The 14,486-nt window shown below is 45.1% G+C and overlaps 1 protein-coding gene across 6 annotated transcripts in view; it reads right to left on the bottom strand.

Annotated features, from left to right (window-relative positions):
• The window catches only part of THADA (THADA armadillo repeat containing), a 321,965-nt gene that overhangs the window by 52,199 nt on the left and 255,280 nt on the right, over positions 1 to 14,486 (bottom strand). For all 6 annotated transcript variants that reach the window (XM_044263601.1, XM_044263604.1, XM_044263603.1 and 3 more), the window contains 3 exons: positions 1,669 to 2,048; positions 946 to 1,064; positions 317 to 389 (listed from right to left, as the gene is read on the bottom strand). In XM_044263601.1, coding sequence (XP_044119536.1) covers positions 317 to 389; positions 946 to 1,064; positions 1,669 to 2,048 — 572 coding nt within the window. The remainder of the gene's footprint in view (positions 1 to 316; positions 390 to 945; positions 1,065 to 1,668; positions 2,049 to 14,486) is intronic.

The raw sequence follows: 14,486 nt of genomic DNA on the forward strand, positions 1-14,486 counted from the left end.
AGGAAAAAACAAAGGGTTTGGGTGGGGGTGTATGTGTGTGTGTGTGTGTGTGTATTATAGCAGAGGAGGTTGTGTTACCCTCACGGACTCAAATCAAGCGTGCCCAGAGCAAGAGAAAAGAAATGCTGATGGTGGTGCTCAGAAAATTCTACAGAAGTTATACCCAAAGTGAAACATCCACACGAATAACACTTTTGCAGAGGGGACACATCCAGCCCTACTGATTCTGCTTGCTGAGACAGTTCACTTTCACTGACGCCTTCCTGGTAAACAAGAACACAAAGACCCCAGACCCTGGGCCACAGGCCACCCTTACCTCCTCACATGTCTGCAGCTGGTGGGCGATCACTCTGGAGGCAAGTCTCAGAGCTACACTTTGGATTTCAGACCTAGGAAAAGTAAGCCAAAAGCACACAGAAAATAAAACCAAGTGTACTGGGCGCCTGGGTGGCTCAGTGGGTTAAACCGCTGCCTTCGGCTCAGGTCATGATCTCAGGGTCCTGGGATCGAGTCCCGCATCAGGCTCTCTGCTCAGCTGGGAACCTGTTTCCCTCTCTCTCTCTGCCTGCCTCTCTGTCTACTTGTGATTTCTCTCTGTCAAATAAATAAATAAAATATTAAAAAAAAAAACAAAAAAACCAAGTGTACTTTGCATATGGATGGGTTCTTGTTGATAGTCTGTAATCCATGCCATTGTGAATGGTGGAAATGCTCATGTCAAGGCCATACAGATGCTTCCAGAAGTCATTACCTCTTGGTTATTAATGTGAAAACTCTGACCTCATTCTATAGCTTGAGCTTAGAACATGCTCCTAGGCTGAGATTTAGAAGGAAACACAGGACCTAATCCCTTAGGTAAGGACTGTGCCCCAGTCCATTATTTAACTGACTGCTGGGAAGGACCACGTGTCGGCGAAGGCTGCAGAGGAAGCAAAGGGGGCAAACCTTTCATTGGAAGCAATATCCATTGTCCAGATCAGGAACTCCTTTGGGGTGAGGTGGATACAGTGCTCGGTCTGGGGAAGCCACTCACTGGGGTCTACGCAATGGAGAATTTTCAGTATCTGTGTGTGTCAGATCCATGGGGAAAAAAAAAAAGACTCAGGAAAAAGTCTCCAGAAGCCAAATAATCATCACTTGTACCCCAAGAAAGGGGTGTAGCTTTCAAAAAGCTTCATTGACTTCTTATTTCTCCCTTAATATTTTTGGGAACCAAGACAGGCTGGAGCAGTGACAAACCCAAGGGAACGTATTGACCTGGGATCAGAGTTTGGGTGCCCTGATTCCTCGGCCAGTGCCTTTTCCTTTTGATGATGCTTTCCAGGTGGCCACCTGTCCCCACACACCCATGTTGACAAAGACTACCCTCTGCCACGTTCTATAGCCAATTTTCAGTGCTGCGTTTCTTGGGGGTGCTGAGTGGCTTACTCTTGGTCTTTATCTTGGCTTACTGCCATCATTGTTATCATTGTCATGACCGTTTTTAGTGTCCTTCCGTGCACAAAGCCATGACAAGCACTGTACAAAGAGAGTCCTTGCCCACTGGATGTGGCATCTCCTTCCTACTGCTCCTGGGGAAGCCCAACCCAATCCGGCCTACGTGATCTTGCTACTGTCAGCTTGCCAAAGAGTGTGGGGAGTGGAAGGGGAGGGTCCGCTTCCTTTTACCTTGCAGAAGCATTCTGGGTGCTTTTCCTTCATAGCCAACGTCAAGAATGTCCCTCCCATATTGCACAGCAAGGGTGGCAGTCCCTTCTCTCCTAATCCAGAGCCTGCTGTCGAGAACCTTTCTAGCAGGGCATCCAATGTCAGCAGGCGCACTTCGGGGAAAGAGGACTCCAGCAGCTGAGAGAAGGAGATGGGAATGGCCTCTGCCTGCTCTCCAGCCTGGGCCGCCACCGCCCACACTGTGGCGATGGCCAATTTGGTGAGGCTCTGCAGGTACTGGGGCAGGCCTGGTGCCGTGAAGGAATAGGGGAATCCCGTTATCAGCTCGGATTGTGAGATGATCCTCCTGACGTCCTCCCAGAAGCCAAGACGCTCCACAGCTGAAAAAGCAAACAAGTAAGGGAAAGAGGTGATCACTTCAAAGTCCCACAAAAGGGCAGTGAAGAATGCAAGGTGCTGGGTACGTGGATGGGGACCACCAGATGCCTTTCCTGAGCAGATTTCACAGGAATGATGCGGTAAGTGACCAGCCCACACAGCTTCAGAAGCTGAAGGCATGAACCAGAAGTATGAACCTAAACGGGCTAGTCACTTACTACATTTGCCCGGAAGCAATTTCTATTCAGTAATTCATAATGTTTCCCCTAGAGGGACAAAAGGCTTTGCTATCAGGAAAAGTGCTCCTGGCACCCGTCCCCAACACTTCATAGGTATGAACTTAGGGACCTCCTGAATCACTTAGCTTCAGAGTTGAGCAGGATAAAAGGACATCTAGTCCAAACTTCCTTTAGGGGCTCAGATCCCTCTACAGCACCCTTCCTTGAAGGCTCCTGTTCTGCCCTTACAGTGACTTGGAGCTCACAAGACAGACTGCCTATGCCATTGTTAGACGATCTAAGTGTCACCACCCTCTTTTGAGACAATCTACTCATTGGCCTAATTCTGCATTTGAAGGTTCTCAGTGAGCCTAGGCATGATAGCCCCCATCTTCTCCAGATGAAACACCCCTACTTCCTCCAACGATTCCCCATATGGTGGGGTTTGTCTTCTCTCGATATTCTAGCTGCCCTCCTTTGGATGTCCTTCCCCCCTCTTAGGGTCCAGTGCCATAGAGTGGAACATGACTCTCCCGCGTGGTATGACCACAGGATGATGACTTTCCCTGTTCTGACACTGGGTAACTGGAGTTGCATCACACTGTTGACTCATGGAGCTTAAAGTCAACTGAAACCACAGCCTTTCTTTTTTTACATGGTCTACTGAGCGTGGTGAGTCATCTTCCTCCCACCTTGTACTTAGTCCTTAGATCGGGACTTGTTTTCTTTGTTTGCTTGTTTTAAACCCAAGTAAAACCACTGTTAAATTTTATCTCCCTGTTAAGTTTTATGGTTTCCCTTTTAGATTGCCAAGATCTTTTCGTATTCTCACTTGGGATCAAAACAACACATTTCCTGCTTACTATGTCCTGAGAGCTAAACAAAATGAGAACGCTGTCCTTAAGGAGTTTCTAGTCTAGTCTGAGAGTGAGAAATGAGCAGGTAATTCCAATACAGTGCGGTAAACGATAATCTGAGTCTTTAAGGGGAAAGGAGGGGACAATGTGTTGGAGCCACCAAAGGCAGAGCAAAGGTCCAAAGGCATGAACCAGAATGGACTATGTGGGGAGTGACAGGCAATCTGATAGGACTATAGCATGGAATTCAAGGTGGGGAACAGCAGGAGATGAAGCTAGAGAAGCATTGTGGCCAGGACATTCAGAACCTCCTAGGTCATGCGTAGGAGCCTAGACGTTCTTCTAGAGGCAAGGGAATGCTACTGGGGGGTTACTTCAAGCAACAAGGTCAGGCAGTAGTCTAGGAGAGAAATGATGAGGGAAGGAAGGGATAGGGAGAAGAAGATGGATTTGAGAAGCCAGTGAGGGAGTAAAATGGGCAGTACTGGGTGACTAACCAGGGAAGGAGTCTTGGGCACCTCCCAGAACCCATACAACCATACAACCAACATATTCATCATCCAACAGAAGTTGTGTAAACCTCAATGTGACAAGCATGTCGTAAATGCCTGTAATCAAGTACTTACTGAAACTGTGGACTGGGCCAGTGTGGAGGGCAGAAGGCGTCGCTGCATGTTAGAAGCAGCAGAAGCAGTTAGAAGAAGCCCCGTCCCCTGCCTATTCCAAACTCTCACCAATTCATTACCAGTAACAAATCCTCCTAACTTGACCGTTCTGTGCATGGAATTTCATCTACAAAAACATCATGATAGACCTCATCAGAGGCCTTGCTGAAATTTACATATCTCATAACTTGGTGAACACTACTGCCTTCTAGAAAACTATCATAAACATAACAGAAATGTAAAAGATTATGGTAATAAAAAAAACTTACTTGAAATTGCAAAATCTCATAGCCAGGAATCAAAAACATAGAATATTCATGTTACACATCAAATTGTTACAAAAGAAGTTTGCCCTAAGAGGCAAGGTGGGGGCTCATGCTCCAGTACGACTGGGCACCCTGGAGGACCCCATCCACCATCTGCCGACTGTGGCTGCAGACGCACTTCGGCTCTTAACTCAGAGTCTGCGGAAGTCCAAGTTCAAGTAGGAGGGCAGCTATTTTTACAAAGAAGCAAGGAAGCCCCAGATAGTTGGGGTCCTCAACCTCTGCGTCACCTGACCCAGTACAATTTAGTAATGACACCATGACACCATGTGGTCTCCACGTACCACTTCCTACCCTTCCCATCCATTGCTGCCTCAAGACAACACTGCCTTAAGTAGGAATTTCATTTGTTTGGCAAGGAGTCAGAAACATGGCTCAGAGATCTGCTCTTCAGAATGTTATGACAAACAGGAAGAACTGTCTAGGCCATTCTGGATGATTTTCAGAGGAATCTGTTATCTAAAAATATTCCAGGCAGAGTGCATTATTCACTGAACTCAAGAGCCAGGCACCCAGACCCATCTTCTTCCTCTAGGGCCTTGAGGAAGGATGACATCATCAAGAACCCAGGGACTGAAGGCATTGGCCCAAAGAAAGATGGGAGACAGGCTTGGGAAGGGCTCCTTTGGGACTTCTTAGCCTACATTGCCAGTGGAGCTCAGTACAATGTCATAAGCATTTACTGAGCATACGTTAGGTACTTTGGGAGAAGGAGATTCAGAGTTGAGAAAAAAAAATCACTTGCTATCAAAAAGCTTTAAAACAAACCTTTTTGGGAGGATAAAGACAGCTACAAAAGTGCAAAATGCTTAGGGCCCTAAAATTGTTAGTGAGAAAAGCTAGGTTTATGTGCTGTGCACTACAGAATGTTATATACCCATTATTCAGTGCTAGGAACGATTACCTCTAGAATTTTTTAAGATTTTATTTATTTATTTATTTATTTATTATATATATTTTTTCCAATTTATTTATTTTCAGAAAAACAGTATTCATTATTTTTTCACCACACCCAGTGCTCCATGCAAGCTGTGCCCTCTATAATACCCACCACCTGGTACCCCAACCTCCCACCCCCCCCCCACTTCAAACCCCTCAGATTGTTAAGATTTTATTTATTTATTTATTTAAGATTTTATTTATTTATTTGACAGACAGAGATCACAAGTAGGCAGAGAGGCAAGGCAGAGAGAGAGGAGGAAGCAGGCTCCCCACGGAGCAGAGAGCCCGATGCGGGACTCGATCCCAGGACCCCGGGATCATGACCCAAGCTGAAGGCAGAGGTCTTAACCCACTGAGCCACCCAGGTGCCCCGATTACTTCTAGAATTGACACTTGAGTACTATTCTAAGCACCTCAACAAGTGTTAACCTCATTTGAAGAAGTAGGTACTAGTAGTATTTCCATTTTACAGACAAGAGAACAGAGAGGTTAAGTTATCTGCCCAAGGGTGCAGGGGATGGGAGGTAAAGAGAATACATGAGCCATAAGAAGGACCAAAATGAATGTGATGGGCACTTATTTTTTCTATGGGAAAAGACAAAATAAAAGCTTTCAGGAGGGAAAAAATTTAAGATGGGTTCTGCAGGCTGCCCAGTGGTGCCTGACCGGGGGAGGAATCAGCAAATGCTCCAGGGAAATTTAAGAGACAAAGAGTAGGGCGCTTGGTGTCTCAGTTGGTTCAGTGTCTGCCGTTGGCTCAGGTCATGATCCCGAAGTCCTGGGATCGAACCCCCTTCTCCCTCTCTCCCTCTGCTCCCCTCCCCACCCAGCTTGTGCTCTCACTCTCTGTCTAATAAATAAATTACATCTTAAGAAAAAAAGAGAGAGACAAAAATTGACCAGCGGAAAAGTTTGCTGAATTAGTGTGAATTAGCAGAGGAGCCGTGAGGTCAGAGCTGTCAGAGCTACAAGCTAAGAAATAATCAAATGACACGCATTTAGACACTTTCTCCTAACTGCTGCTTAGACCCAAAGAGATGACCTAAAGCAGAGGCTCTGAAACTGGAGTGAGCCTCAGGCTCACCTGGAGGCCTTGCTAACCCACAGACCACTGCCCAGGCCTCACCCTCCATGTGTCTGATTCAGCAGGCCTGGGGAGGAGGCTGAGTTTGCATTTCTACTAGGCTCCCAGGTGCTGCTGCCGCTGCTGGGCCAAGGATGTTTGGTAATCAGAGCTTCTTAAAACCACACATACCTGAATCCCATGCTTGCATACTCGGAGTCAGTTGGCTTGAGGTGGGCACAGACACCTGTAGTCTTAAGAAGCCAACAGCTAATTCTGCTCTGTACCTCAGCTGAGAACCATGCTCCTAAGACATGACCTTCACAGGCACCTGTAGGGTTTCTGGAGCTAGGGGTTTGCAGTCCCAAGTAGAGCACAGCTGATTCCAGCCCCGTGGTTCATTATCGTGAAGAACTAGAAAATTCCCCTACACCCCTTTTCTCTTACAAATAAAAAGGTCAGAGGAGGAAAAAACCAAGAAGAATTGAAAAGAATGAATAAGCCCTAGAATAAAGGCACCTGGCAGGCAGTCAGGCCTCAAGGCTGGCTCCCTAGGCGCAGGCTCTGTTCTTGGTTTAGGATGTGGCAGTGAAACTGACCAGGCTCCGTTCCCATGGACGCAGGGACCACAGAGCACCTTTCCCCCTGAGCCTATAGCAAGGGGCTCTCGAGCCGGAACAGGAGGATGCAGTCAGAGGTAACCAACACTTTCACACGAGCAGCTGCAGTGACTAGAGCTTCAGAAAATCAACTATGGCAAGGGAGACTGGACAGCAAGTCTGGGGTGAGCCTGGTTTTATAGGACCGGGTGATTCTAGTGTGATTCTCCTGGGCTTGACAGCCACTGCTTCACCAGCAGCTGGTAGACAGAGTTCACCAAATGGTTTTCACCATCCGGACTTCTTCCTGGCCAAGCACTGTTTTGGGTCTTGCCCTACCAAATGCATTTCCAAGTCCAGATCAACATGGGGTGTTTATTTCCATTTCCCTCAGTAACTTGTCTACGGCACGCAAAAAAGCTGAAATCAGGTCTTCTATGGGGCTCCCCAGTCTGAGGTTTAGAACCTCTTTTCTCTCAAAGATAACATTTCTGTTTGCAATTTCAGTTTCCATTGCTTTGGGTTTCTTCTTTCCCATCTTTCTTGGAAAGCCAAGTGTTCCAATGAAAGAATCAAGTCCCTCCTTTAATGGCCCCATCTTATTTTTCAGGAATTAGATGATTTTTGCAAACTTATTGATTGGAATTTCTTCTCATCCATATGGTCATTTTAGTCACCCAAGTAAGTATGATTGATTTAAAATATTAATTTGATTTCATTTTTGAAATTAACTTTTTGTTTCTTTAGAGTAAGTGTGTTTCCAGCCTTCAAAGGAATGGCTTAATGGCTGAGTTCACTCGGAAGGACAATACCTCCTACTGTGTTAAGTCCTCATTCAATGGAGAAATAGTTTGGAATCCAAGGACCACGAAAATGTCCGAAAGCACTGAGACAGAATGTGACACGTTGCCAACTTTTTACCTTGTCAAGGAAGTATGTTAAAAACCCACCATCTATTATCATTTTCATGGAAGAAAGGCTATCTTTACACCAAAAAAGGTAGTAAATCCATAGTGTTATCCTAAAAGCGTAATACTTTAAAGACATCTGGCTTTAAGAAGTCTGCCATAGTACCATTGGGTAATAGTTTGACTGTGAAAGCATCACCAGGGACTGGCATAAGGGAACTGCAGTTTTGGGGAAGCTGGTAACAGTTTCCTGAGCGCGCTCTGGTTGGACAGCATGACTACCCCGAACAGAGGTCTGCTGCAGAAGGACCGCAGGGACTCCTCTGGGTCCCTCGGGGCAGTGAGCAGAGTGTCTGTGTGAAGGACCACACTGGCCCATTCACACGGTTCCCTCCCATAATCTCGAATGTAGTATTTTAGCAGTTCTTGGTCTTCTGGCGAGCTGCAGACTGCAGTGTTAATGTCTGCAACCTGAACGGTGATTGCTAAACTAACTGATTTTTCAAAGCCGCCACTCCCTAACCAACCAATGTACAGTGTGAACATCAACCCAGCTGCTGAAAGAGGATTTAAAAGCGGCACATGTTTGGAGCAGGGATAGCGTCCTATGTCACAAATCCTGTTTTATTACTTAGGGAAGTCCGTCTGCTCCCCAGAGGAGGAGCACAGCCCCAAAGGGCAGGCCTGTGGGTCATTCATCGTTGATTTTCTGAGCTTGTCATATAGATGGGTTAAAATTTCTTCTTTTTAAAAAAAGTAAACAAACAAACATAATCTTAAAAGATGCATGTTAATCTATCTAGTCTTAATAAGGACATTCTGGGGTGGGGGGAAAAGTGGGATGAGATCATTGCCACACAATTATGGATACAGTGGAGTTTCGTTGTTAAGAGCGTTTAATTTAGGGGTGCCTGGGTGGCTCAGTGGGTTAAGCCTCTGCCTTCGGCTCAGGTCATGGTCTCAGGGTCCTGGGATCGAGCCCCGCATCGGGCTCTCTGCTCAGCAGGGAGTCTACTTCCCCATTTCTCTGCCTGCTTCTCTGTCTACTTGTGATCCCTATAAAAAATTTAAAAAAATTATAAAAAGAAGAGCGTTTAATTTAGGTGAATTTAACTTGAGGTACTCAGCATGAGAGAGATAGGAAAATAACAATTATTAATCTCTATGCCCAATGTGGGGCTTGAACTCATGAGGGCATCACAGGAGTCACAAGCTCTACTGACTGAGCCAGCCAGTAGTTCTTCAGGAAAATAACAATTAAAAGAGAGGGCAGTTTCACCCGGCACCGTCATCACTGAGCATATTTCTAGAAGGGCAGTTGTGCCGCTACCTCAGACCAGAGGGGCTCAGACTTGAGTGTGCTCTCTTGCAGAGGTCCAAATTCAGTGGGTCTGGGGCAGGGCCCCCCAGATCACATTTCTAACAGACTCCCAGGTGATGCTGAGGCTGCTAACAGGAATTGCATTTTAAGACCCTCCTGAGCCCACCTGAGTGCCTCTGTGCTCCTGGCAGTGTAAACGCTTTGCTGTGTGGCATGTGTGTGACTCTAGGGGTTAGTGGTGTTCGTCTCTATACACCACAGCCCCTGATCATAAAGTCAACCCCTTCATCTAGTGTTCAGCCAAAAGCTCCTGGCCTTCGCTGTTAAGTCATGAATCCAGAGAGCCTGATTTTGTGCTGAACTGGACAAGAGGGAGTAAATGTGCAGGCCCAAAGGCAGCATTTCCTTGACTCCGCAGAGGTGGCTACAGGGGAAGCCAAAGCCCCAGGCATCACCATGAAGTTGTTCTACTTCTAAGTAGCAGTGGGTACCCACGAAGAGGGGAAAGGATCCTTCCCAGGACTGAAAAGTCCAGCCAAACAGAAAAGGATAGTTTCCCTGCTATGGACTAAGTCACTTGCTGGGATGCTGTGTAAATGGCAATGATATTGATCATGCTCACTTGCCACTGAGAGTCAGCCTAAGCTTCTCCATCCTGCCTGACCTTGCACATGCTCCCTCTGCCTCAACTGAATGAATGAATGAATGAATGAACAAATGGCTACATTTCTCTTTCACATATTCAAAAGGCTCTGAATTGTCTGACACCAGTAGGTCAAGAAAAATTTGCAGATGTAATTGTTCTGAAGTTTCCTGGATCCCTTCCCTTTCTCCCAGAATCTCAACCCTCCTTAAAAGAGTAGGGGATGAGAAAATATAAAGCAGATTTCACTTTTTAAATTTTTTTTATAAACATATATTTTTATCCCCAGGGGTACAGGTCTGTGAATCGCCAGGTTTACATACTTCACAGCACTCACCAAAGCACATACCCTCCCCAATGTCCATAACCCCACCCCCTTCTCCCAACCCCCCTCCCCCCAGCAACCCACAGTTTGTTTTGTAAGATTAAGAGTCACTTATAGTTTGTCTCCCTCCCAGTCCCATCTTGTTTCATTGATTTCACTTTTAATGCAGAGCTAGGTGGCCAGTTTTTTCTGTTTCAAAGAAGTGTAGCTCTGGTCAGAGAGATCTGTTATCAGATCCAACAAAAAGTTCTTACCTCAAACAGTTGATAAACTGGTTCTAAAAATAATCACGGATGATAATTTGTTCGCTCTGTGAATATTAATGTCCTGTTATGCAATTTGTCAGTAGAAAAAAATATACTTGGGGAGAAAAGGAAACCATAGGAACTTCAACAACAACAACAACAAATCAACTGATTTAATAAATGTTGGCTTCTCCTTATCGAAGGGAAATTCCATTCTTCTATTTAATCCTCTGTCCCTCCCAATACACTGTAATCCTGACCCCAGGGGCCCCTCCAACAACAAACATGTAGGATGACCTGGTGGAAGGATCTGGAAACTAACTGCCTTGAGAAGCATGCTGAACTGGTGTTGGCTGCTTATTTCTTGCCTCCTTCTGTTTCCAGGGCTCTGCACCCCTTCGTGCCCTGCGGACACAAGGTGTGGCCCTGATACACTTCCCTTGGAAAATATTCCCTCTTTCCCTTGCCCCCAGCATATCCTCAAAGGCGTGTATTTTTCAAGCACAGAGTTCCTTATCTGCTGCTGACGAAGGAGGATGAGCTTCTGAGAAGACCATCTGAAAACCATCTTGTCACCCAAGAAATAACATAGTCCCTCGGCTTGGGAGCCTGCTCTGGGTGGGAGCTCTGAAAGGATTTGGGCTGGCTAAAAATGAGCTCACCAGGCACCGGGTGGGGCCAGCTTTTACTTCTGGACTCCACCCACCATCCCATCCCTGTCTCTGCCCGACACAGGGGGGACGTCAGGAAATACTTGAGGATAAACACATGACAACACAAAGACACAAACATAAAATTACTTCTGAGCAAACAGTGCTTCTGGTTTTCTGTCAGTGACAGGCTATTCAGGATGAGATTGGGAAATGAGGAATTTCCGTAGCACCACACCGTAGATACCCCTGTTTAGATTTGCCTCTCCCCCCAGAAGCCCTAAGGGGCTTCTCTTCTACCCCTCGGCGATGAGATACAGCTGTGAAACCAACGTGAGAGGTCAGAGCTGGCTGGGAGGACTCCTTTAAATACCTGGGGCTTACCCCTGTGATGAGAGAGAAGCGAGGAGCACCCGCCTCAGTCCCCTGCGGCACTACAGGTTACACTTGCGGCAGAGACTGACTGAAAGGCTGCGGAACTTTCCGGCACTTCTGGACTCACACTAACACCTGTAGGAATGATGCTGCGAGGTGCAGTATGTAGTTGGCCAACCCAACAGAACCTGGGGAATGCTATTTCACGTGGAATGCGGCCCTGGCATGGAGGGAGGAGTTAAGTACCTTGTGCCAGAGGAGCCCTGGAGGTCAGCCCGGAAGTGAGCGTACCTGTCCGTGGGACCAGCAGGAGCTCTGTCTCTTGCTCTGGATGAGAGGACCACTCACTTCTTTGTTTTTGCTATCAATTTTAACCCCTGCTAGCTGCTTTCCTTCCAAAGTTGGATTTTTCCTATCTTGGAAACGTAACTTTCCAAGTTTTAATTTAAAAAAAAATTTTTTTTTATTTGTTTTTTGAGACAGAGAAAGAGAACACAAGCGGGGAGGGAGGGGGGAGACGCAATCCCAGGACCCCGAGATCATGGCCTGAGCCAAAGGCAAGAGCTTAACCGACTGAGCCACCCAGGTGCCCCCCAATTTTTTCTTTATATGACCTTCATCACCCCCATCTTCAGAGGATATTGCCATTTTATAGTTGAAGAATCAAGAGGATTCAAAACAAAGTGATGGAAGTGATTTTTTTTTTTAAGATTTTATTTATTTGACAGAGAGAGAGATCACAAGAAGGCAGTGAGGCAGGCAGAGGGAGAGGAGGAAGCAGGCTCCCTGCTGAGCAGAGAGCCTGATGTGGGGCTCAATCCTAGGACCCTGGGATCATGACCCGAACTGAAGGCAGAGGCTTTAACCCACTGAGCCACCCAGGTGCCCCTGGAAGTGATTTTCTATTGACTGAGCCAGTCAGGTGCTCCCCAAGTCCAACATTTTAAAGGAATAAAAGAAATCCAATGCTCAACAACATAAAATTATTATTGTCTGGCACCTAATAAAAAAATTATCAGCATCCAAAAAGGAGGGAAATTAGGATTCATAAGTAGGAGAAAAATTAATAAAAAGACCCCAAAATAACAAGAATAATGGAAGCAGAGACAAGGATATAATAACAGCTGCTATAAACATGCTATGTTTGGTCAAGAATCTAGAGGAAAATGGAACATGATGAAGAGAAATATGAAAGATATTAGAGGGACACAAATCAAATTTACAGAGATGAATCAGATAACACCTGGCATAAAAAAAATACACTAGATGAAATTAGCAGCAGATTAGACACTGCAAAAGATTAGTGAATTTAGAGACATAGATTAGAAGCTATCAAAAAATGACACACAGGGGTGCCTGGGTGGCTCAGTGGGTTAAGCCTCTGCCTTCGGCTCAGGTCATGATCCCAGGGTCCTGGGATCCAGCCCTGCATCAGACTCTCTGCTCAGCAGGGAGCCTTCTTCCTCCTCTCTCTCTGCCTGCCCCTCTGCCTACGTGTGATCTTTGTCTGTCAAATAAATAAATCTTAAAAAATAAAATAAAATAAAATAAAATGCCACCTGCAACCTTGTCTGAGGAAAGCAGCTGCATTCTAAAAAAAAAAAAAAGACACACAGATAGAAAAAAAACCCCAGAACGTCAGTGATGTGTGGGACAACTTCTAGTGACCTAATATACATACAGTGAAATCCCAGAAAGAGAGGAAAAAGGGAAAGGGCTGGAAAAAATATTTGAAGAAATACTAGGGCTGGAATGATTGGTTGTTTGTATGGAAGAAATGAAAAAGAAAACTTCAACCTTATGAGATACATGAAAATTAGCCTAATGTCAAAGATATAAATGTAAAACCTTAATTATAAAATTGTAGAAGAAGACATGAGCAAACATCTTTGTGATCTTGGGATAGGGAAGAACTTCTTTACTAAAGCACAAGAAGCATAAAATAAAGAAAAAACTGATAAATTGGACTTCATCAAAATTAAAAATGTTTGCTCTTCAGAAGACATTGTTAAGAAAATGAAAAGATAAACAAAAGGTAGAAAATATCTGCAAAGTATTTCTTTGTATAAAGGGGTGCCGGGTGGCTCAGTGGGTTAAAGCCTCTGCCTTCCGCTCGGGTCATGATCCCAAGGTCCTGGGATGCAGCCCCGCATTGGGCTCTCTGCTCAGCAGGGAGCCTGCTTCCTCCCCACCCTGCCTGCCTCTCTGCCTACTTGTGATCTCTGTCTGTCAAATAAATAATAAAATAAAATCTTAAAAAAAAACCACCTCACATTAAAAAATAATAATAATAAAGGACTATACACAGAATAAAGCACTTTCAATAATAAGACTCAACAATAAAGTAAACAACTCACTTTCTCTTTTTAAAAAAGATTTTATTTATTTATTTGAGAAAGAGAGACAGAGAGAGCACATGAGTGGTGGGGAGGGACAGAGGGAGAAGGAGAAGCAGGCTTCCTGCTGGCCAGGGAGACCGATGCAGGGCTCAATCCCAGGACTCTGGGATCATGATGGGAGCCGAAGGCAGATGTTTAACTGACTGAACCCCCCAGGTGCCTCCGCAACACCTCAATTTTAAAAAGAAATGTGCAAGAGATCTGAATAAACACTTTACCCAAAATATATACGTACAGCAAATATGGTAACTGAAAAGATGCTCGATATAACTTGTCACTTGGGAAATGCAAATTAAAATCACAATGAGATAACGCTACATTCACTTGAATAGCTACTAGAGGGACAGCACCAAGTCTAGGTGAGGATACAGCACAACTAGACCTCTCATTACAGCACTGGTGGGGATGCAAAGTGGTAAGCCCCTTTGGAAAACAAGTTTAGGAGTTCCTTGTAATCCTTATCCTATGACCCAGTGATTACTTTCTTAGGCTTTACTTAAGAGGAATAAAAACATGACCACACAAACACTTCTGTAAGAATGCTCAGAGCCACATAGTCACAATCTCTAAAAAGTAGAAAAGCCCAAATGTATTTCAACTGATGAGTTAATAAAAACAAACCATGCATATAATGGAATACTACAGAGCAATAAAAAGTAATGGGTCATATCATATGAATAAAGGCAACCCCCCCCACATGATCATCATAATAGATACAGAAAAAGAAGACGACAAAATCTAACACCCTTTCACAGTAAAAACACTCAACAAACTAGAAATAAGGAAACTTCTCCAACCTGATAAAGAGTATCTATGAAAAACCCACACAGCTGACGATATACTGGATGGTAAAAGATGGAAACTACTCTCCAGAAGATCAAGAAAAAGAAAAGAATGTCTGCTC

The sequence above is a fragment of the Neovison vison genome, chromosome 8 (assembly GCF_020171115.1).
Source record: "Neovison vison isolate M4711 chromosome 8, ASM_NN_V1, whole genome shotgun sequence".
Lineage (NCBI taxonomy): Eukaryota > Metazoa > Chordata > Mammalia > Carnivora > Mustelidae > Neogale > Neogale vison.